At 37.7% G+C, this 24,525-nt stretch overlaps 4 protein-coding genes across 5 annotated transcripts in view; 2 read left to right on the top strand and 2 right to left on the bottom strand.

Annotated features, from left to right (window-relative positions):
• The window catches only part of LOC131789281 (protein RRP5 homolog), a 36,557-nt gene extending 32,604 nt beyond the window's left edge, over window positions 1-3,953 (bottom strand). Inside the window, exons 1-5 of the mRNA XM_066164280.1 lie at window positions 3,901-3,953; window positions 2,809-2,926; window positions 2,470-2,607; window positions 1,781-1,954; window positions 611-781 (exon numbers count right to left, since the gene is read on the bottom strand). Of these exons, the coding sequence (XP_066020377.1) occupies window positions 611-781; window positions 1,781-1,939 (330 nt within the window). The 5' untranslated portion in view covers window positions 1,940-1,954; window positions 2,470-2,607; window positions 2,809-2,926; window positions 3,901-3,953. The remainder of the gene's footprint in view (window positions 1-610; window positions 782-1,780; window positions 1,955-2,469; window positions 2,608-2,808; window positions 2,927-3,900) is intronic.
• Window positions 3,954-4,501: 548 nt separating this feature from the next.
• LOC131789279 (uncharacterized) lies at window positions 4,502-9,020 on the bottom strand. The gene is made up of 2 exons (XM_059106347.2): window positions 7,211-9,020; window positions 4,502-6,185 (listed from the first exon to the last, which is right to left on the bottom strand). Exons 1-2 carry the CDS (start codon window positions 8,916-8,918, stop codon window positions 5,017-5,019), a joined length of 2,877 nt encoding a protein of 958 aa, XP_058962330.2. The 5' UTR covers window positions 8,919-9,020; the 3' UTR covers window positions 4,502-5,016.
• Window positions 9,021-9,882: 862 nt separating this feature from the next.
• On the top strand, window positions 9,883-14,685 carry LOC131789280 (uncharacterized). Its single transcript, XM_059106349.2, has 3 exons — window positions 9,883-10,320; window positions 10,717-11,086; window positions 13,380-14,685. Exons 2-3 carry the CDS (start codon window positions 10,870-10,872, stop codon window positions 13,871-13,873), a joined length of 711 nt encoding a protein of 236 aa, XP_058962332.1. The 5' UTR covers window positions 9,883-10,320; window positions 10,717-10,869; the 3' UTR covers window positions 13,874-14,685.
• Window positions 14,686-15,829: 1,144 nt separating this feature from the next.
• Window positions 15,830-22,052, top strand: LOC131789338 (beta-3 adrenergic receptor-like). Of its 2 annotated transcripts, XM_066164323.1 has the most exons (3): window positions 15,830-15,860; window positions 19,542-19,595; window positions 20,585-22,052. In XM_066164323.1, exon 3 carries the CDS (start codon window positions 20,647-20,649, stop codon window positions 21,661-21,663), a length of 1,017 nt encoding a protein of 338 aa, XP_066020420.1. In that variant the 5' UTR covers window positions 15,830-15,860; window positions 19,542-19,595; window positions 20,585-20,646; the 3' UTR covers window positions 21,664-22,052. The 2 variants fall into 2 exon arrangements, with proteins under 2 accessions (XP_066020420.1, XP_058962417.2); XM_059106434.2 differs by lacking the exons at window positions 15,830-15,860; window positions 19,542-19,595 and adding an exon at window positions 19,727-19,835.
• Window positions 22,053-24,525: the final 2,473 nt, after the last annotated feature.

The following is a 24,525-nucleotide window of genomic DNA, read 5'->3' as shown; positions in this document are numbered from 1 at the left end:
TCACAAAGATGTTAATCACCCAACATACATGATCAATAAATAGCAATCATTTATGTGGTACATGTACAGTAGGTAGCTACATGTACAATGAGTGGCAAAAGTCTTGGTGCACTGTACCATAATCTGAATCTTTTCTACATCTTTCATTCATCTCCCTCTTCTCCTTCATTTCAGTTGCCTAGTATTTGCATTAATGCTCACTAATTTGAGGCAACATTGCTTGGGGGGAGGGGGGGGGAGAAAGGGGAGATTTAAATTTTAACTTATTTGAGATTAATTATATTATCTATGTTTATTATGCTGAGTGGAAGGTTATCAACTACCCAGTTAGGGGAGGTATACCAACTTCCTCTGCCACTCATGATATATACACAATGCACACATAATTGGAACATATAGAGCACTGGTCCTGTACATTGTAGTTGGCCATTCACCCAACTTAACCATGGGTTCCAACCCCTTCTGGTCTCCCTTCTTAGAGAACATATTCAGATGAATATGCTGCAATTCTTATCTGTATTGACTTTTTAATGATGAAAAAAGATAAAAGTACGCATGAAGGGTAAACATCTCTTATAATCCAATGATTATAAATTCTACATGTACTAACCATCCCTTGCTTTAAAGATAACTTGGTGATGCCACTATTAAGCTCTCTAGGATCCACAGATAATTTGATTTTCTTTTTTCCAGGTTTTGGGCCTTCAGTTTCCAAGACTGAACACTGCACCAGAGATCCTACTGTAAAGAATTTTGCAAGCCCTGGGAAACTTGGTGTGTCCTGTGATAAAAAAAGATAGAGTTTTCCTGTACATGATATCTTACACTTACAAAACAGCAAACAAATGATGTCTTTTCTAGTCTAGACACGCTATAAAATTAAAAAGTCCCTGGAAAAAATAAGCTTAAAGAAATTCAATGTGACGTTTTTCACGATAAAATTTACTCACATGTAGTCAGTTTTATTCACAAAACACAGCATTTCACAATTCAAAAATTTAACTTTCTATTCTCACACATCATATTGTGAATGTCGCCTCCACAACACAACATTGCTTGTTAGCAAGGGTCAAGTACAAATTTTTATCACGATGTGTGCCTGGGACATCTGTGATCTTCAAGAATCTGACTAGTGCCCAATAATTTCATTATTCCCTTCACTCCTGAGATCTCATTCAATTCTCCTTACTGACTGTCATTCACTCTGTATGACAGAGTTTCAAGAATTAAGTATTAGATCACTTAACAATCACTTAACAATCCCAAATCAATTATTGATATTTTTCTCTATTTTCATCGCTTGTCTGTTTGATATTGAAGAAATTTAAAATGGTTTCCGTGTTTACATAGCCTGATATAAACACGCGGGAGGTTGGGAGAACACAAGTTAAGCGTAGGAAACCATGACACGAAGCGGAGTGGTTTCCAGTTTATCGAGTGTTCTCCCAACCTCCCAAGTGTTTACATCAGGCTATGTAAACACGGAAACCAATTTACATTTCTTTTATAAAATAACTAATGAAAGAGGAACGAAAACTGTGTTTACATACACTCATGTAAAATGGTTTTATGGCCAATCAGAGCACGCTTACTATTTGAATTATTTTATAATGTGTTGTTATTGCAAGGAGGAAATGTGTTGGTCCCTCATGGAAGCTTAAGAGTTAATTTACTAATTTTAAGAGGGGGAGGGAGTCCTGAGTTCAACATCAAAACTAAAACAACCCTTGATAATATATTTTTGAATGTTGGTGCCTTGCAATTTAAAGTACTCTCTAACCTCTGTGTTTCCACTCTCATCAACCTCTAAGATGTTCTTTAATCTCTCAGTGATCTTCTCATTTATGTTTGTAATATGAACAAATCCACCCAAACCATTTGGCAGACTTATAGCCATGTCATATTCATTTACTTCGCGGATAGCTCCCAGAACTTTCATTCCCACATAGAGTTTCTGTAAGACATTTAGAGAGCAAAAATATTGAGCATGTACTAAGCTTGTCAAGAGTTTTAGGTATCTTTAATTAACCCTTTAACTCCCAAGATCTGATTGTTAATTCTCCCCTCTAGTTTCTACACATTTCCTTGGAAATTGGTTATGAGAATTTGGTGTTCAGTCAAGGTAACATCTTGTACCTGATGAATTTTAGTATTCTCACCACCTGTTTGCTAAATAGTGTATGGATATTATAAGGAGAAGTTACATGTTAATCACAGCAGGGAGTTAAGGGGTTAAAAGTTCTGTGATAGAAATAGGCCCTTCACACCACAGTCTTAAGGGCAAAGTGCAGACCATCTCAAATGTATCAAAGCTCCCTAGAATTCCTCATATCCCATTGGTGAAACTGCTGCATTGACATGCGTTTTAACCCTGACTAAATCACACTTAGCCCCGTATATGCTTAACATCAAAATGGTTGATAAATACATTGATAAAAAGTATAAAAAGGTCACAAGACACAACTGTACCTTGAAAGTCAGAGTTTCCACAAACTTTGATTTAGACTTCTCTATAAATTCAGGCTTGCTATCATCCACTTCAGACTTCTTGGGTTTCTTACTTTTCTTTCCACTTTTTGGGAGCAATTCTGGATCTACTGATGACTTCTACAAGTAACAAGGTCAAGCATTCAAGGTCAAGGGTTATGACTACATGTATTCTCAATTTTAAAAGCCTTTAAGCTGATAATACTTGTAGTTAGATTTAAAGCAAAAATCTAAATCTTGAATTATTTTCATTGAAAATTTCTCTAATGGAAAACAGATTAATGAATTTGTCATATTTGATAATCCAAGTTGTTCCATTACCCCAAACAGAACATCCTTCTCAGCCTCATTCTTGATTTTCCTCACTTCAAGTGGACTTAAGGCAGAAGCACCACCACGGGGAAAGTCAACTTCCTCAGCATTTCTTTTGTCAAAAAAGCTATTGAATAAAAAAAGTCATGAGCTAAGATAATAATGCTAATATCAATAATAGCTGGGATAACAACAACAACAACAACAACAATAATAATAATAATAGCAATAGCAAAGGTGAAATTTTACAATAACAAATGAAAGTGAAAAAAGAATAGATATTACACTGAAATGATCCAATAAGCCCCCTTCCTTCCTTTTTCCCCTTCATAACATTAAATTTCAAAGTATTCATTCAAGCTGGGCAACAGGTCAGTAGAAAACGCATCCCTCACCTTAGGACTCTCATCTGGACAAATTCTAGAGAGCCACTTCCTGTCTACAAGCCTTACTTAGTAGTCATAAGACTACCCCTGACTTATGTGAGCAAATCAAGTACAAGTATATTTGCAGTTACAAGCCACAGCTTTTTTAGCATGAAGTTCTAAAGAGTTGTTCTGCAGTTGTTGCACAAATAAAAGAGATTGCTACAATACATGCATGCAAACAAAGGTAACAACTGTTTCACTTAGCGTTATGCCTTGTGAAAATCGTTAACAGACATGCACATGCAATCACATCCCTTGATGTTAACATTCGGGAAATGAGAGTCAACAGTTTGGAATCTTTCTTGCCCACGACATCTAACGATGATCACACTCATGCATGTATGAATCATAAGGAAGCATACTTAATTGAGAGCTGATTTCCAAGAAACATTCACGACTTTCTGAGAGATTGCTTTCATCGACGAATCTTTGGTAATCACTGAACTTCACTTAGGCTAAAAATTGTTGACTAAAAGATTTCGATTTCTAACTTAAAAGTTCCAGTCGCTTTCCGAAAAAACACGTGGGTTACCAAAACAAGCTCACATGCACTTATGCAAAGGCTTAAGTTTTAACTGTGTTAAGGCAGGTAGATCGCTACTCACAGACCCAAAATAATATTATGGTTCTTAACTTTTTAAGAAAATCAAACTGTGCTTTTGTCTTTACTAACCTTGGTGTTTCAGGTTTTTTCGAAGCGCGTTTTTCATGACCTATCTTGGTCGCCATTTTGCTTTTTCAAAATGTAGTACCAGTCTACTTCGGTTTCCTGAGAGGACTATAGGCATGCAATACATGCACGCGGACCTTAGGGGATATTTAAGTATTTTTGAGAATATAAGGTGCAATTCCGTCTTGAAGCCTCTCGCGCTGTCGCCGCTAAGGCGCGCACATAAATGGCTAAAATTGCGAATGTTTTTAAAGATTTATTTTAGGGGATATTTAAGTATTTTTGAGAATATAAGGTGCAATTCCGTCTTGAAGCCTCTCGCGCTGTCGCCGCTAAGGCGCGCACATAAATGGCTAAAATTGCGAATGTTTTTAAAGATTTATTTTCAAAGTCGTTCGCTTCCGATTTTTAAATGTGTTGGTCAGTAAGGAAATAAAATGGAGTTCTCATGAAATAAAAACATCATACCACGAAAAGAGATTGCACGATTTTTATTCACGAGTTGTGATGCATCAAAAAACTCAATCGTTCTCTGCGCTCACACGTTCCTTTTTCTATGCATCGCTACTCGTGAATAAAAATCGCTCGTGTGCACCTTCAATGAAATAATCTGTATGTTTCCCAAAAAATTGAACAGGAAAATTTGACAGTTAATCAAGTTCTCGTTCCAATTTTTTTTCAAAAGCAGGTGATAAAGACTTTCCTCAGACAAGAATTGTTTATGTCTACGTTCAGGCTAAGTAAACAAATGAGCAAAGGAACGCGCTCATCCACGCTTTTCCTGTACCCATGCTATTACGGAGAAAATCATCAAAAACTTTTTTTAAAGTACTTTTTTATTTGAAAAATCCAGAAGAAATTTCAATGATTTGGTATACCAAAAAAAATTATCAGTCATCACAAGGTATACTTTTACAATTCCAGGTGTTCAGCTGGATCCTACTCACATTTCATTTTTCATTATTCATATCTCCCCTAATACCCATCCCTCCAATGAGTTAGTCTATATTCTATCTCACATCATTCTTAATCAAATTTTTAAGGTAGTACATAACTGTTCACTATATATGCACAGTCCAAATGACAATTTCAATCTGATGTTTCTCAAAAGTTTCTCTATCAGTGTTGATGAATGTTTATGCAGATCCTTCTCACACAGTGGATGCAATGCTTCCCTGCTTTCAAGAGCATTTCAAAGTGCACTTTGTCCCTTTGCAAGTAAAGTTTTCTGTTACTAGCCATATGTTCCAATCTGTCTGCTACAAACAGCAGGGTTGATACAAGTCTCTTCAGCGTATTGTGTCCCCTTTTTGTTTTGGAAACTGCCATTAAAATTGAGACATTCTCTACCACAAAATGAGCTAAAAACTTGAAATCGGCTGACAGTTTGACATACTTAGGGAGATGATGAGAGTTGTAAAGGCTCAGCAACAAACTAACACTTGGTGGTGTTGATCTTTTAACATGAAGACAATGGTTATGAAAAGCTTCTTGAGCATGCAACGCATCTTCAAGCTTCTTAACAGCACTGTACTTCTTGTACAACATGGGACCAGCTTTAGCCATGCGGTGCACAATGGCAACCCGCAAATTGGCATTAAATCGTGTTGATCCAATATCATTTACTAACTCTACCTCCTCCTCTTCTTTAAACTTTTGGTTGCAGTCTGCACTCCAGTGATCATCATTCCAGGGCCCAAGACAGGTCCAACAAAATTCTCCCCTGCACATGCCACAAACCATATGAGGACATCCTTGATTCTTTTCAATGGGATAGCTGCAGTGAGGGCACCTCTTTATGCTCACAGAAGTTATTCCACCAGTTTTTGTTTTGAAAATTTTTTCATATGTTTCAGTCTGTGAGCGAAAAAATTTAGCCTCATAGCATGATGCTGGCCAGTGGGGCTCCTCTTGACAAGAAAAACACCAGTCGTGCCCACAAGGACAATGGACAGGCAATGAAGCAGTCTTGTCCCCTATGTCTTTAGAGCCTTTGAGTGAAGCTGCCCTGACAACCAGGTTACACTTGTTCCCAGGACACCACTTCCACTTAGAACTCATCTCCACAGCTTTTTCTTGTCTCATGGCTATCAATTTATGGAACTTGTTGGGTTGAAGACCCATAAGTGTGACATCATCAACGATGGTATTGCAGTCATATGCTGGGCATTTGATGAATACTTTTCCTTGTTGTAACTGTGCAGAGAGATAAGCTTTCCAGCATTCATTGCAGAACCAGTGAAGACAGGACTTCAGAGCAGTACAAGGAAAAGCCAAAGTCCTTGTAACTAAAAGTAATGAATACCAGCAGTTAGATAAGAGAAGAAAACTTACTTACAGGAGCCTACTTGTGTTTACATAATTCTATTTTGTAAATGTACCTAAAAGTTCCAAACACTATTTTTACAAGTCTTGCTAATGGTAAAATACACTGTAAGTGGCTTTTAACTACAAATTATACCGTTAAAACTCATGAACAGTCTTACAATGTAATATTAGTACATGTACCTTCATTTATAATGAATACAGCTAGGATAATAAATTAACTCTTTCTGAATTACAAATAATCAAGTATCATGTAGGAAATTTGGTTACAATGTTACAATACCACAACAAACAATATTTCTCCCTTAAGAAGTAAAGTAATATATGAAGCACAACATGCTATTTTCTATCTCATAATACTTTTTTGTGTCAGGGTTCTATTGCAATATTCCACAAATTGGTTATACATCTGTTGGACTAAAAAATGTTTGTACAACTTAAGAACCAAAATATTTGTGGCTAAATTTGAACAACTTATTTCAGAAGTCTAGGGTTAAGAAAAATAGCATGAAAATCTCAAGCCTGGATAGTAGTACAAGAAATGACCCTGCCGCATTTATGATGGATTTCCTTGTCTATTTGTAAGTACAAGTACCCATTTAGACTCCAAGCTGGGCCCATTTCTTGTACCTACCTGTAACTTGACAGACCCATAAGTAGTTCTTTTTTCATTCAAGATGTGGGTTTAAAAACTTTTGAATGGTATACAATAAAACTATTTGCTAAACAAAAAATGGAGTGGTTAGGGTGCCAAAACCTGCTTCTCTATCTCTTAATATTTGATTCATTTGTAAAATATGGCTATTAAGTTATTGGGGTTTTTGAGTGGAACCTGGACAGAGAGGCAAATTATATGTTTTTTTTTAGACCAAAACAGAGTACCTTGGGTTAAGGTTAAAACTTGATTCTAGTGTACTAAACATAAAACCTGAGCATCTCTTATTACAAGTTGACAGGATTGACATAGATAAAAAGAATTATTACTTACCATCACAAGTGTCATGATAAAACTCACAGCAACAGATTTCACATACAACAGTCTCAGGTATAATGGTAGTTTTAGCTCCTCCATCTGCAGCCACAACTGATGGGGCAGGGCAAAATGCAACAGTTCTTAGAATATCAGGTAAAGCCAGACTCACAGTGGATGCCTTGTGGGAACATTTATTGATATCGTACAACAAATCAAAGGGCATGACTGCTACTCTGTTGAGCTGGCTGTTGCTTGTGTTTGGGCTGCAACCAAGTGAACATTTATCAGCAGGTAGGGGTTTTTCCATAACTTTGCTTTCATGCTCCAAAATACCAAAGAAATTCTCCAAGAATTCCTTGCAGTGCTGCGATTGTTGGGAAGGCAGGGCATCACTCACAACAGAAACACTAACTCTTTCAGCTCTCTCCTCTGTAGTCTTAATACTATAAGGCTGGCATGTGAAGACAAACTTTGTGGACAGATCTGAGAGGCCAATACTGAATCGCCGAGGTATACTTTCACCCTCTATGTACATCTCTCCAAATTGCACCTGCAATGCATGCATGTCAAGTTTGCCACTGATGATGTCAACATCTACAGAAAATGACCTATTCTGGGGAACACTCTCAGTTGCTACTGGCACACTTGGATGAGCAATTGTAGTGCCAATCTCTGGGTCGTCATGGATACCACCCCAAATGTTAACACGGTCAACATGCACTGCAGAACCTTTTCCATGGGACTTGACTAACTGAGAAGAAGCTGGGTTAACAGCCGTTAATTCTGTCTCCTTGAGGACACTTGTCTTTCCATTTTTCTTGCCGATCTTACGGTCACTTTTTGCAGCAGTTGCAGCTAAAACTTCAGAAATGTATTTTCCTACATCAAAGTCACATTTATTCAATAGTGAAAAGTTCTCTTGGTTATCTGAGCTTGAAACAAGCTCGTCCTTACCGAGATCAGTCTCTGGGCTGAAATCAAGAATTCTTTCTTGCAAAGTTTGGTGGGCAGTCTTGTTCAAATCGTACTTACTAAACTCTCCCCATAAACGTGTTTTGTTCTTCACCCCTTTTGTTTTACATCGAGCCTTGTTTTCCGCTCTGAATTCCCTCCAGTCGCGATCGTGCTGTAGGTAGCTTGGCCAACATGAAGAAGGTTCCGTTTGATTCACCTCGTAAACGATTTCAGTTTTGCTGGAATCGTTCGATTTACCCCGTAAATCGCCGACATGGGCGAACTTTCTTCGTTTCGGTTTCCTCGCCTCTTCCCCTTCTAAAACCGCCCGACAATCGCCTCGCCTGAGCCTTGGAGAAGAACAGTACCACGAAGACCCCTGGACTGATAGTCTTTCTACAAGGATAACCTTGTAATCGTTTTCAGCGTCGAAATCTTCGGGTATTTTATCTCTCAAAACCATTGATACGAGCCATCTTTTACGTTTTCCAAGGGAATACAACACTCTGTCGTCAAGATATCCCCTGCCACCGCCAAAGCGCCACTGGTGATCATCACGGCTTTCCTTCACCACATTGTCTTCATCGAGGCCGTCTCCTATTTGAAATTTTTTTAGACAACCTCTGACTTGTTCATCAGTGAAGTGGATGTTTTGGTTTCTAACAGTTTTGATAAGGAATCCGCAGTCAGCTTTACCAGGACTCGTTGAAGTCTTTCGGAGGGTTCGGCCGGTGTGAATGCCGAACTTGCCATTTTCCTTCCAAACCATGTCAAATGGGACCTCTCCGGTGGCAAACTGTCCTCAACCACTGTTACATCCACAAATTTATAGTCCTCGAAAGATTCCCCAGTCAGCGAAATCTTGCAGTTATTTTTGTACCCATCCAAAATAATGACTTATTTAGATTCTACGTCACTACTCGAGAAGCTTGTCATTGGACTATCTGCCCACACGATCCGGGTCTCCGCTGAAATTAAACGGTAAACAAACCGAAAAGAAACTGAGAAATATTCAACGAAATAAGCCTCTATTTGCATGCAAAAGAGATACAGACTATTATCGTACTGTTTCACGACTTGGTAATTGATTATTTGGGATCAACGATTGATTTGAAACCTCTTCAACCCTGTAACTCCCAGACGTGATTTACATGTAACTTCTCCCTATTATATTCATAAATCATCCAGCAAACAGGTAATGAGAAAACTTGAATTTACCTGGTAGAAGTTGCAACCTTATTCTAACATCAAATTCTCGTCACTAATTTACAAGAGTAGTTGTAGCTCTGGAGGGGAGAATTAACAATCACATCTTGGGAGTTATGGGTACACTTGAACAATGAAACTTGGACAGCGCGAAGTACATCAAACTGAAGATTTCCTAACCAGACAAATGATGAATAAATATTGTAATTTCTTCTGGTTTTTTTCTTTTCTTTCAAAGTTACAATAATTCTTTTTAGGTTTAAATCGATTTCACAAGACTGTATCAGAGCGGCCAAAGAAGAACCCTTTATCTAGGGATATGGGCTTCCATCCACCTCGACGGGTTCCTGCTGGTCTTCAGGGCATGTCCTGTAAACGTTTTCCAACTGATCAGGTTATTATAATTTTATGATAATATATTAGATTCATATAGCGCTAAAATTATGAATACAATACGAAGTTTACAATATATGTAACTTGGTCACTGAGAGACGATATTTGTTCTGTGAATGATACTATTGTCAACTTCTGAAATATTTCATAAGATTTATGTCTGAACAAGATTGTTCCCAATTTCATTGATGATTAGGTTCAGTTAAGAAGCATAGCTTTATCGTACTGAGAGCCATTTTCTTCAGAATCTTTTGTTTATGAGGTCACCTGCCGTAGCAAACGCATCCTGACCTCATGTTTAAAGATGAATGGAAATACAACTTGATTAACATACGGAATCGTAGCAAAACAACATAGCGTTCTAATTAGGTGCTTTCGTATTAGACGAAACTGTAAACCTATTTATACCGTGATTCAAGACTGCTTAAAGCTTAGAAAACGAAGCACTTCTTAGGAGAAATAGAAACGGCGGGAAAGAAGATCTTAACGATATTTACGCTTACTAATTGCTTACCGATTGTGGACATCGCTTAATATGTTGTTGTACAACTGAAACTTGCTTACTACTCCAGGTAAGTTAAATTTAGACCTTATAAGTGATAAAATATTAAAAAAATATATCTCTATCATTCTGATGGACATATTTACGAGTTTCAAACTACGTTTTATTATCAACTTTGAAGCTATGAGTCGACAGACTTGATACTGTTCAGGGATATTTTCGTCAGCGATTTGAAAGTGAAAATGTCAGGTATTCATACAACACACCATTATACACGCGGTACTAGATGTAGGTAATTCCTACGTCTAGCCACGAGGACATTTTTTTTTTATTATTTTAGCTGTTACTGATGCAATAATACAGAATATGATAGGAAAATCTGCAAATCAAGTCAGCTTTAGTATGATCGGCTTCGGAGCAGTTAAAAACATAATAACACGTGACTTGATTTTCGATTTCGTTGCAGTTCAAGCAGACGAATTGCGTAAATATCAAAAAGAAAGGAACAAGCAAAGGATAAGGAACCTATCAGTTTAATTGACGATGCTGGATGCGTACGATTATTTCGTCTAAAACTCTCTGATTTATCACAGCGTTACATAAGAGCGCTTGAGACAATATGCTTCAACAACAAGCCAGCTTCGATGATTCGTACGACTATTTATTTAAAATCGTTTTAATCGGCGATTCTGGAGTAGGGAAATCGAACTTGTTATCCCGTTACACCAAGAATGAATTTCATCTCGGTTCAAAGGCAACTATCGGCGTAGAACTGGCTCAAAAGACCATTGAAGTGGAAGAAAAGAACATTCGCGCACAGATTTGGGACACTGCAGGCAAGTTGAACATATCATTATATTAATTATGACAGAAATAACCTGAAATTTCTTTTGTCTTTTTGAACAAAGGCGTCGTACTCGAGGTCTTTCAAAAAGACAAAAAGGTACAAACATAGGTATTTAAGTTATCTCAGGTTCCTAGTTCAAAAAAAGACATACCTTTGTTTATGTAAGTTATTAGTTAAGGCATAAAATATATTGATTTAATTACCCTTATCAAAGCTGCACAATTCATGAGCCAGGCTAAAAAAATAAAAAAGAAACCCATATTTTTCTTTAGCAAATAGCTGTACAAAAATCATCTTTGTCACGAAAATTAAACTTTACCTAAGCCAAACAAAAAGGTTGACAAAATTTTATTCTCGTATCAACGGCTACACAATCCAAGTTTAATCTCCTTATTTTTCTCATGTAACAGATTCAGTATTGAAAGAGACGCATTTAACCTCTTTTGACCACCGATTGCACACTATATACCATGAATTGATTACGCTTTGATTCCAAAGAGTGACTAGCATCTAATTTCTCGCTACGGTGGCACAGCTGAATCAGACATTAAGGTCACGAGAATTAAGGAAAAGATCACCTACTAAAGAAGCTTTTAATTCTTAAACAAATTCTCCTTGTCAGCGCCTTAGAAATGTATAAAAAACAGTATGGAGAATATGTATACTGATGTTAGGGTGTAAAGTGTTATAGCAAGTAGCTCGATATTAGCTGATACTGAATAAGTTAAGCCTTACTTCCTGTTACAATATTCCCCTTCATTTGTTTCTGTATCGATCAGCCGTAACCTTTTGCATACTGTCAATTATTTTGCTGAAGTTTACTGATCCGAAAATAGAAAAAGATTTTCGAAAAAATGGCTTAACTGTCACAGCCAATGGAAATTGAACAAAGCAAACTTTCGAATACAAAGTAACTGATCAAATTGCGCGGAAAGAAAAGACCCAAAATACGTTATGTTCTTATTCTTATGTTAAGAATATCGGCTATGTGCTCAGACGAGTAAATTAGGAGATTTCAAAAGGATTTTATTAAGTGGCAATTAACCACGTGAGGAACAATTTTGGACGGAAATCATACCTGCGAGATCAATTACAAACTCACGCTCTTTTGACTATGAAATAACGCTTGTAAATTTCAGACCGAATTAATCTCAACACAGTTCAATTACCACAAATGATTATAAATCAAAACGTAGGGCTAAATCAGCAGTTATATTAATATGTTGATCTGTTTTCTGCTGCTTTCGTATTGGTGGAATGATACATCTAGTACCGTGTAACATAAGGATTTTTGTTTACCTATTTTCATGGATTGGCGATTTTTGTGTTCTACGGAGCAAACGTTATATTTTGTTACGTTCAAGAAGCACTATATAAACAACGAAAAAGAGAAAATTTAAATTTAACCATTCCTAATATTTTCAATTTTTTTCGAGTTATACTGAAGAGGAATACCGGATAGATGGATATTCCGCGTGAGTCTCAATACGAGGAATGCAAACTGCCCGAAGGTAGTAATTTCATGGCATTTTACATGGGCGAAAAGATATCGCGTTTTAGCGGAAGTTATCTATAGAATTATCCGCAAAGTCTGCATAGACAGGAACCCGCAAAGTTATCATGCAGCAGAGATTCGCTCTGATAACGGTCGCCCTTTAATAGCCTATGGTATTTCTTGAACTGAGTCGGGAGTGCAATATGGTTTGAATTCATATGTGTGATTATAATTCGAACTAATGCGAAGCGCGCACGTTCGCTCTCAGACCATAATTGCAAGACACGAGGTTCCATCCACCAACCAATTGAATCCATTTGGAAATAGCACTATTAAATCAGCTAAAGAAGAGATCGCTAGGAAAATTTTTAAAATAATAGTAGCTGCAAAATAGAAAGCCTATAAAATCTAATTAAAGCAAAGGCATTTTCGGGAATCAAAGTGTTACCATTTTCAGGTGTTGTGAATTTGCTGTCAGATTTTTCCCAGTGAAATCTGCCTATTCTAAATTTCTTTTGGAAAGTGATTCATTTTTGATCATAAACATGTTAACGCAGAATGAAGCCATTAGATTTCAAAGTAAACGTGCGAAAACTTCTTCAAGCGCTAGGGACCAAATTGCGTTTCAATCTTGCGCGTGGTTGGTTTAAATGTTGACGCGAGTTGTTTTGACCAATTACAGTACGAAGCAAAGCAAATGCAATGCAATCCTGGTTAATATTCGACACTCAATTAAAAATTGCTTCAGTTCAAAATGCTGCTTAACCACGACTTTTACTCGTTTCAGGCCAAGAGCGATACCGAGCCATTACAAGTGCTTACTACCGCGGAGCCATGGGCGCTATTCTGGTTTATGATATCGCCAAGGTAACGTCATTCCAGAACCTCGACAAATGGATCACAGAATTGAAAGAACACGCCGAGCCAGACTTGTCAGTCATCATAATCGGCAACAAATCCGACCTGAAACATCTACGAATGGTAGAAACGAAACGAGGCCACCAATACGCAATCGATCAAGACATGCTCTTCATGGAAACCTCCGCACTAGATTCGACAAACGTTAATGAAGCGTTCGAGGAGCTTGTAAAGCATGTATACGACGGGGTAAAGAAGAAAGAAAAAGAGAGAACGTCTTCAAGAACTGTCCTCCCTCTTCCACCGGATCAGTTAGATTTTGTTCAGAATGGAAAAAAAGGAACGGTTAATGTAGGAAAGACTGCTACGGAGAGTCAGATAGCTAAAAAGAGGAACAATAAGCTTCCATGTTGTTCTACATAGAGCAATGAATCGGTGATATAAGTTTCGCCTTTGCTGAAATTTAGCAATATATCATAGAACCAAAAGTGGTTGAAAAAAATATCTTCAAGGAGCCATATCACATACACAAGAGAAACGCTGTGTTAGTTTGAAAAGTTCTTTGGCGAAATCTGGGTCAAGTCGGGAAAACATTTGAAGGCAAACTCGTCTTGAGAATGAGGCTGATGGGTAACTTAGATGTTTATTTAAAGAAAGCAAAACTGATGGCTGAAAATGAAGAAGGTTAAGACGGAATAAAAATAACCAGCGAGTAAATTCAGATGAAATATTTTTATAATGCACATATTCGCTTTAAAAGCGATATTCCATATATTCTGATATAAATTATAACAGTGCAGTTTTATAGCACAAGGTCGCAACTGAACACTGACTAGAAAGTCTAAGACTCCTCCAGGAGTGGAGGAGAGCACAACACTCTATATTTATCTCAGTACAATTGGCAGACGGTTATAGATACGCATGCGCTCTATTTGGACAAGGAGTACATCAACTCTTCTTATCACGAGGAACTTGTAAAGCTCGGACGTTTCCAAGACGTGAACGTCAGTTGAGGAGTCATTGTTTTTCATAGTGAATTCAACAGACTTTCAGTCGAGCACTATCGTTTAAAACGCTGAAACAAGGGTTTTTTGATTGTTCTTCAAGCAATTACATTGGTTCCTCGGCCGTTTGTTTCTTGACAATGTCTGTGTTTAATTCTCTTCTATATTTATGATGGAAGCGGTAGGATTTCTATGTGTCACATAAAGGAAAAATAAATGAAACAAAAGTCAGTTGCTCCAGAAACTATTATATTAGTTGCGCATTTTCAGGATTTATTCCCGCAGGAACTTTAATTGAATAAAAGAAAGCTCAAAATCAACTCACTGCAGCCGAGCGGAAAAGAAATACTCTTACGCAAGAGAGGGGGGGGAGAAGTAGGGTCTAAATGATGCAACGACTTGATACCAATGTGAGAAAAACAACATCTGCCTTTGCCATTCATCAGAAGGAAAATTAACCCTGTCTACTAAAGAGTAAATAAAAGGCTATGCCATAATCAGAATGACATGTTAAGGAAGCGGTAAGTTATGATCTTTTTAGTCCTTCAGTTTTTAACAACACAGAGAATTGCATTGAATTGAAATAATTGTTTGTTAGAGAGAAGACAAAAAAGAGAGACGAATAAAGCAAAAGGAAAAACGCGTGTTGTTAAATATGTAGGATGTTAACTCGGATCGCTAAGGACAAATCTTGTAAAATTCAGGCGAAGATATTTTTCAAAAGGACAAGCTATAAAACCCAATTCCTCAAAGGGGCATTGGAGCTCAAAATGCACTACGATAACTACTTTATCGAATGGAAGAGATTACAACCTGGGAACGGTTATTATTTAACGTCGGGGGGGGGGGGGATTGAAGGATCTTTGTAGACCCTTCCCCCCCAACTAGGTCCTGTGGAAATCTAATGATCCCCCTCATTGGCAGTGAATGGAATAAAAGAAACACTCATTTTTCGATAGTCCCGTCTTTATATTCTGTTAATGAAGACTGATCCCCTTTCCCTTTCGTTCCCCTAAAAACCATAAACCATATGACCCCCCTATAATCCTAATGTATCCTTTAATTCCCCCCCCCCCCCAAAAAAAAAAAAAGGCGATGAATAATGACCGGCACCTGAGTTTCTCAGTGTGCAGACTGAGCAGATTACTAATGACGGCGGCTGTCGCGTTAGCACGATCAGTCGAAATATATTGAAAAACTAAACCATTCACGTCAATTCTCCATCATTTCAAGATAAGCCATATTTGCCGATTGTGCGCTGAGCACTTACCGTTGATTGCAGCTGTCACTGACCGTTCAATTTAACCGAAGATAATTTTCATCGTCCATTACCCAGCTGCAGATGCAAGTAGTGCTTCATAGTTTCTAATTCTCCGGCCGTTCTGACTGAATATCCAATTATCAAGGTCAGTTTTGTTTTCCCTTTTCTGTTTCATAACTCTGCTATTCGAAAAACTACAAATGCATGGCATGTTATATCTATTTTTTTAATTCTTCTTCACTGAGCATTAGAGTCAGCCAATCATTATAGTCATCTTTTACTTGATTTATTTCATCTTTAGCCGTTTGATAATCGAATCAATCTATTATTGCACTTTTCTTTTCGCTATAAATATGGTCCGATCTCATTCCTCGAATAAAAAATGTCCAAAGTCTGTTTCCAAGCTGATTTTGTTTACAGCTTAACGGTCTCATCGCGTTCATTAAGTATGTGGGTTTTTAAATTTTCATTCAGACCTTTTGCAGTTTGATTCTTTCAAATTTGGATGTTTGTTGCTTAACGTCAATCAAAAATTTAATAATGTGCCAGATAATAAGAGGAACTGAATGATACTCACACTTCTGAATTCCAGTTTTCTTCTTTTATTTTCGACATCTTATATGGTTAATTTGTTCCGTTGGATTTCTCCATGTTGACATGATTGAGGTATTCAACGACAATTGGTGAATTCGAGTAGTTTTTAGAAAATAAACCACGCCGCATTAAAAGAGGGTCTCAGTGGGGTTTAACCGTTTTCTATTCTTAACCGTTAGCCATAAAACGGTCCGAAAACTAAACTTTCAGCCGTAAAAAGCTCAAAAAATTTAAACGTTAGTTGTAAACGCCACTATACCCCGTCGAGACCCTCTTAAAACGGTTGGATGAAAGTTTGCATTTGCATTTCGAAATTATCACGAACTTTGAGAACAGAAATATCCTCCTATTTGAAAAAGATGAAACTTAACGTGCACGAAAGAAAACGCACACGCCCCTTTTCAATTCCTCAGACAACTTTTTTTTTTTTATCTAAATGCAAATAAAAAGCAGGGAAAGTATATATATCAGAAAAGTCACTCGATTAGCCTTTTTGGTGTGTTCACTTGGGAAGCTGAGTGAGGGACAACTGTACCATTTAGCGAATCGCTGTTGTAAGTTATTTTTAAAACCGTTAACATCAATATTGCAACGTTGTTGACAAAGGGCCGACTGCTCGAAACGGGCGTCAGCTTTAGAAACCCTTTACGTTGGCCAATTACAATTATCAACTCAGTTGATAAAGCCAAATCATCTCGTAATATTCTTACCAACGCAGCACCACAGGTCCTTTTTGAAACTTACCATAGTGTTATTCATTGGTTGTTTACTAAATTGATATGTTCAAATAGTTTTGCGAACGTTTTACTCATTACGTCTTGCCAGGCGAGCCGGAAATGTTAGTAATAGACTTTTTAAAATTTTTTCCGAAATATTGCTTTTGATTGCATCTGTCACGCTGAACGTATTTTGCCACAAGGTGATAGCCTAAATGAAAGGGTTCGGACGCTTTTAAACGCAATCAAGAATGATGTCAGATCAGATGATAATCGAAGTCAGTATATATCCTAAATATACACCTGGTTGAGGAGCAAACTTTAATGTCGGAGATAAAAACAATATAGTCGTTTACGACGAACACCCACAAGGATTCAGGGAAAAGGCTATCGAGAGTTAACAGAATTACGGTTTACTCTCTCACGAAACAATTTTTCATCATTAATATTCTGAGCAAACTCTCTTAGGAGAGATCTATCCACTAGTACCAGCACAGACAGTTTTACTCAATTACTAGTGAACGGTGAGGTTGAGTACGTTTCACGCACGAATTTTAGAAAAATTCACGCATCGCGTCTACTTTGAACGGTATTTCTCGCGTCAAGAATTTCAAAGGGAAACTTCAAATCTCTCCTCTTGTGAAATAGAACACATTTTAGTTTTTTCTTTAAGCAATTGCAAGTGTCAAATATAAACCCTCAAATTGTCGAGTGGTGAGAGAGGTCAAATCAGGGTAATGCGTCCCTGATAGTCACAATGCACCCACTCAGCTCGTTTTTAAGACGTTGTGATCATACATACTCAGTAAAACCATTTGTTCAATTCTACTCAAATAATAAAATATGAGTAGAACGGGCCTTCATTAGCTTTTCCGCTCAGTATTCACCGAAACAACATCCTAAAATTAGAAAGTTAGTCGATTCTAAAAGTGGCTCTTCTTTAAATGTACTCGTCAAAATGGGGATGCGGAGTTTAATTCTCGTATTTATGTAGGGGACTGAAGCTCCTCACCCGCCCACCCTTCGCCCCGGTCACACCTTTCCTATCCGTCAGCTGAGAAATGGATGTTAATGTCAAACGGTAAAGTGCTTCACAGAAAGGCAACTGATTAAATATTTTAACATAGGCTCTTTACTTTCTTTTAAAATGAAAATCGTGAAACTGTGCTATTCTACCAGTGCCGGAGTATCTGAAAATCTTAAAAAAGCGATCTTTAATATATATTTACCAAAGCGAATTATCCAACTACGAATACTTAAGCAACGAAACTTAATCTGATAATTTTGCTACGTTCAATGCGGATATAGATGACAGTAAGAGCGAGATAACTCCGTCACGTATTTTCATAAAAAGAAAGAAAAATGATACAATTACGATTATTTCACACTGATTTTGTGTTTCAGAATCACACTTCATTGTCTTGGAAATCGCAATCAACTTTCCTAAGAACACGATGATTCATTTATACCCGCTTTTTTTAGGAGCCACTTATTAGAGATGTTTTGAGTGCGCACGTATGTTTCATGCAAATTTTCCGGTAATTGAAGGTAAAGTGGTTGCATCCCAGTTCAACAAAGCCTACCGCCAAAACTGAGTGGATTTTCTTTAATAAACTAGCTTTCACTTTAATACGTTTAACTTTTAAAACGTGACTCATAATAATTTTTGTATTGTCGAAAGTGTCAATCAACATCAAAAGAGAAGAAGAAGGAAATAAGTTGATTGCAGTTCCTCGACTACTTTAAGAACTTAGGGCCTTTCCCTGATAGTAAAATCAGTCAAAATGAAGGAAGATTACACAACTTATATACTCAAGTGTTTTTGCCTATTTACTAAGCGATCAAGTGAAACCAAATAACAAAAGCTTTCTTACAAGCTTTTAAGATTAAACATGCTCGAGATTTCGAAGGAAGCTGAAAAATTAAGACGGATTAATTCACGGAAAGGGAGGATAGTTCAGTTTAAGACTGAGTGTAAAATGACACAAGCATAACTATACGGTGAGAAATAAACAAGGTAGAGTGTTCACGAAGGGTTCAGTCGTAGTCGTTCGGTTCCTTGGCCTGTCGGCTGCGAAAATGAACGCTTCAGTTAAAGAGAGAGAATTGAAAGTTGAAAAAAGAGTTTGGATCGCATAACCTCTTGGTTCTAATTATTCTCTTCCATCAACGCGAGAACGAGGTGGGTAGGTAGGCAGGAGGTAGGGTCTTGCAGAAAACTTCCTTTTTATTTTATGGATGATTTAAAGCTTTTACTCTGTACCAGCGTCACAATCGATTATTGATTATTTACCAAAGTTATCATCTGCTTTCACCTTACAGTCACGCCCTTTCACTATGACCTTTGAAAAGGCCAAGGGGAGAATCAGATGATCTTTTAGAACTGACGCATTTCCTAATTAGTCGTCATCATTTGCATACATCTGTCTAGATAGAACTATATTTCAAGCGTCTGTAATCGATCAAAAAGACAGCGACTGGCCACCTTTTAATCTCAAAGATTTCTTTTAATTTAGATCGATCTGCACCATCATATATTTTCAAGGATCGCAGAAGATTGACACAAAAAGGTAATTGATGCCTTTACAATCTCATAACACATCCCAGGACACCTAGCTCCCATTTGCTGCGTAAATTTTCGTTTTAATTCGAGTGAAGTATTCAGGAAACAAGAACGGCGGGCGGCATTTGCTAATAACTAAATTGAACAAAGGCGTTCTTCAAAGCAGTGGAGTTTTACATATCAAGGAATTAAACGCTTTTCGAGAAGTGAAACAAAAGTTATTGTGACTCAGTTTCGTTTTGCGCAGGTAAGTTTACTCTTTTCTTTTCTCGGCACATAGGTGAGCTTTCCTTTACGCAGAACCGAGAATATCGAAGCAAATGTATTGCAACTGCTTTTGACGAGATATTGATCCGTGTGTTTTTCTTTGGCCTAAAATTTAGTATTTCAGTCCTTAACTGAATCTGATTTCCAACGTCTCAGTTCTTTAGAACCTATATCTTCAAAACCTATCCTTCATTGCTTAAATCGCTCACTATTTTCTCGCCGATAACATGCTTGAGTTATACGTTTTCTGTGGAGTAATTATCTGTTACCATCTGCAGCGGCCCTTAAACGTTACTTACATCAACATATATATATAGAACTGACTTGAAGTTATTACAAAGATCATGACAAAAGGAATCTTTTACAGGAAAATTTTTTAAGACGAGCAGATAATGTATTTTATAAACCTACGGCTAAAAGTCGTTATTCCCAACGATTTCTCTCGGGTAAACAGTTTTCGGCGAAATAGTTCGATATCTGCTGATGAAGGAAGTCAAAGTGAAACGCCAAAATCACACGTATAAAAGAACTTAACAGAATTTCCTGTCGTTTTCTGTTACTGCTTTAATATGAAACATTGTCAGTTGTTAATCCATGTCAATGAAAGACTGGTCATAAACTCCTCTCCCCTCTTAATTTCTATGTGCTATATGTTCCGATAGAAACACTGCAACAGTTCATTTTTTTGTAAATTCATCTTACTTTCTCGTCTCTTCATTATTTTCACAGTTAACAGCAAATCCACAGTACTAAACTGACACTAAAGCACAGCTTCTCGATCTGACAAAGTAATGGAAAACATCACGTCTAACAGTACAACTACTTCCTCTGAGTTCACTTCACGAGTGGGGGTGTGGTACTGGGTTCTAAGGGGTCTGCTTGGTTTGATCATTTTGGCGGGAAACACTCCTGTCATCTATGTCATTGTCAGGTGTCACAGACTTCAGAAGGCAGCTAATTGGTTTATTCTGTCATTGTCGCTGGCGGACCTTTTTGTTGGGATTTTCTTGATCCCTGTTTCTTCCGCATGTGCTTTATGGACGAAAACCTGTAACTTCTATGTCTTGGGAAGAAGTTTCGACCTTCTGCTCTTTGTCTCCATTGGCAACATGTGTGCGATGACCGCTGACCGGTACCTCTTCGTGGCGAAGCCGCTGACCTATCAGCAGAACATGACGAATTCTCGCGTTTTACTGTGGATATTAACCGCATGGATCATACCGATTATCAGTTCTCTCGTTCCCTTCGTGTGGAAATTCTCTAACACGTCGGTAGATCCAGCTAGAGCCTTTAGAATACATGGCACACTGCAAACTATCTTCTTCAACCTCCTTCCTTGCGCCGTGATGTTGCTTATCTACGGACATATTTTCTCCATTTCTAGAAGGCATTCGAGGCAGATTCGCGCCCTTGCGAAGAATCAACATTTAACGCACGCAAACAGGTTCAATTCCCCGCCGCGAAGGCTGGAAAGGTCTGCAACGAGGGTCTTTGGTCTGGTTGTATTAATTTTTGTGCTATGTTGGATGCTCTCGGCGTACAGGAATCTCTGTGACTATTTTTCTTTACCATGCCAAGTTACTTTTGAGGTTGTTTTGACATCTCGGCTTCTCATGATCACAAATTCAGCCATTAACCCTTTTATTTATGCTTTACTGAAGGAAGATATAAAGCAAGAAGTGAAGAAGATGTGTTGTGGACGTAAAACCAGAACTGCGTGTGTAAATTCACGCATTCCATCTGTTTACAATCACAGAAAGAGGGGTGATCTTTCTGACAATTTGTCAGTTGTTATACGCGAAAACTAAGAGTCGAGAAACGTTGAAAGGACACAGCCCTAAGTGTATTTTAACTCTGATTTCCCAAAGATAGAAACTACTGGATGAATTTGGACTGCACTCCTGATTTTGACGATATAGTCGCGCAAAAACAGACTTGATCAAGCAGTGCTTGTTGCCATAGAAATACAGTCGTCTACAAAAGTGACTCTGAGCTTGTTCAAGGATAGAATACCCTTTTCAAGTTTCGTACATCGTGTTCTCCGTTTTCCCCGAGGTCTCTTTTCCTCGTCAGGAACATCCTTTATCAGTCCATACTAAAAACACACAAACAACAACAACAAAAAAAACTAAAAAAACACCTAATAGACTTCGACTGTGAGAGACGAAATTGAAGCTCTAAGTAAGAAAAATAGGAAGTGTACTAAACATGTAAAAAATTATTTCCACCGGAGAAGGCCCTCCGTGAGTTCATTTAAGGGTTAAGCTAAAAGTGAGCAAAGCACAGAAAATAAAATGATCCGTAGAATACTTATGCATCAGGGAGTTCTGAAAAATAACACACCACATATGGATTCAGTACACTGATGAAACCAGTTTTCTGTTTAAATAGATATATTTGCGCCTAAATTCAGAAATTCAGCGCAGAAATTCCCCGCAAGCGCTGTCTCGTCGATTCCGTTTCCAACACTCGAACTTTGGAACAGGATCGCGAACTGCGCGTGCTAAGACAAACAAAAACTTCGAATAAAGCGGCCTCAACCAGCAAAACATCATGCAGTATTGCATCTTCTATCATTTGCCCATTTCTATCATGTCATTATGATGTTGGATTTTTAATTTCGAACTAACTTTTTCTCTCCGTCCACCCCTTGGCGATCACTTATCCGATCCTTTTTGTGTACAAAGTTTATGGGTCACTTTCTCGTTAAAGAAAAGATGTAAAGCAATATTGCCACAGCCGTAAGACAAAGAAATATAGGTGTAAATTCACTTAGAGGATGTGTGCTCTAACTAAATCACTCACAAATGAGCTCCAGAGAACTCGTTTGTGGGCTGCCATCTCATATTAAAACTTCAAATGAAGGCCTTTAAACACGAATTAAACATCACGCATAGAAATCGAAAGCTAATAAACTAGTTATTTTAGTATAGATCTACTTGTCGGTCGCAACATAGATAGCGAGTAGCGCAACATATCAGACTGCAACATTCGCGATGGACGGCTGGTGGATTTATGAAAAAAAGATCATTACGTGACGAGCTTCAACCATAGTGTTAAGAAGAGCAATGTTGAAAGCGTCCAGTTGATAATATAAATTATGGGTTCCATCGTTAAACTTATAACAGTGAAAAAGAGCAAAGCTTAGAACAAAGGAAAACAATGATTTGTTCTTTCTTTTCATTTCCTCTTTCTTCTAACATCCAAGTGAAAAGAAATCACTCATCCCTAAAGCTTATGAATACAGGAGGGTCCGTTGTGCCTGAACACGATGCTTTCTTTTTATTTCTTAAGAAAACGAGGGAAATTTCTGGTGAAACATTATTTTCTTTCAATTTCTTTGAAGAGAGCTGATGGCTTTTCTATTTCAACGAAGAAATTACCAAATAATCAGTTTGTTTTTGGCAGGTTATACCTGCTTCGATGCGCGGGTATGCTGGCCTAAGTTGATAAGTCAAGGTAGACAGACTACGAACAATCACTTTAAATAACTTTATAATGCCGGGCCTCAAAAATAGGAACAAAATGGCAAACTCATAGTTGTGCTATCTCAATGATGAATGAAACTGCAACCCAAATTTTCTACATTTGCTTCCTTTTTATTTTGCCAAACAACCCAGCATATTGTAGCTAGTCAGATTATTTGACATGAAAACGGAAGATTTGTCAATGCAGTACACAGATGTGACTTGATCAGGAACCACAGGCAAGACCTTGGTCTGAAATGTTAAATATGAAAAATTGCTCGAAAACCATAATCTTTAACCGTTTCGACGACGAAGTGCCCACAATATTATTAGACTCTTAGAAAGCCTTTTGATGTTTATGCTTCATTTGATTCTCGTAATTCTCGAAATTATCTAATCAAAGCAAACATAGAGTATAAGGCCTGGCTCGCTATGGCGATTAAATTTTTTGCTGTTCATGATAAGCTGGTTCATGTTAAGGTCCGAGGCATGCATTCCCTCGGAGGAAAGGTAGATTTGTCTCTTTGTTCGGCGTGTGTACCAAATGTATGACATCTTTCCATGTCATCTGTTATTCTCTACATGGGCACCAAATGGAGGTTACAGAGCGATGGCCTTTCCCTTTAATACGAGAAGCGGACCAAACACGCAGATTATGCGGCGTTCAAATGAGAATTTAACATTTCAAGGCAAAGTGATTTAATACTCACGAAATTTGTGTCTGAACAATTAAGACCCCTATTACTAACTTAGATGGAAAGAGCAAGCGGAATTGTGATATGTGATTCAGGGATGATTTTTAACTGGAATACACTTCGTATCGGAATACTAGCAAAATATATACCTTTGAAATCTTCGTTTTCTTTTATTTTCTGAAATGGTTAGGTTAGCACAGCCATTTTAATTTAAATGTAATGGAGTCATTTCCCGATGGCTAAATAAATAGCTTGAACTAATCAACACCAGTCCAATCTCGCATGAATAAAAGAATGACAGCAATCACGCTCTTTTAGTTTCTCAATAAATAACCGTAAAGCTGACTTACGCACTGGGACTGTTTTGCTATTGAGGATTCTCATATTGCTCTCTAACAATTTAATCCTTATTTTACTGGCAAAAATCCACGCTCTGGGAGAGTACAAGGGCCCATGGAAAGTTTTCGAGCGAAAACGCAAAAACGCACGCTATCCCCAAAAGGATTAG

The sequence above is a fragment of the Pocillopora verrucosa genome, chromosome 1, assembly GCF_036669915.1.
Source record: "Pocillopora verrucosa isolate sample1 chromosome 1, ASM3666991v2, whole genome shotgun sequence".
NCBI lineage: Eukaryota > Metazoa > Cnidaria > Anthozoa > Scleractinia > Pocilloporidae > Pocillopora > Pocillopora verrucosa.
The sequence above is the reverse complement of the archived record's forward strand: the minus strand, read 5'-3'. Positions and strand labels throughout refer to the sequence as shown.

Coding starts and splice junctions, on each gene's coding strand:
- LOC131789279 (XM_059106347.2), bottom strand. CDS start 8,918: ATGGTTTGGAAGGAAAATGGCAAGTTCGGCATTCACACCGGCCGAACC. Junction 6,186..7,210: donor TTATCATGACACTTGTGATG/GTAAGTAATAAT, acceptor CATTACTTTTAG/TTACAAGGACTTTGGCTTTT.
- LOC131789280 (XM_059106349.2), top strand. CDS start 10,870: ATGCTTCAACAACAAGCCAGCTTCGATGATTCGTACGACTATTTATTT. Junction 11,087..13,379: donor ACAGATTTGGGACACTGCAG/GCAAGTTGAACA, acceptor TACTCGTTTCAG/GCCAAGAGCGATACCGAGCC.
- LOC131789338 (XM_066164323.1), top strand. CDS start 20,647: ATGGAAAACATCACGTCTAACAGTACAACTACTTCCTCTGAGTTCACT.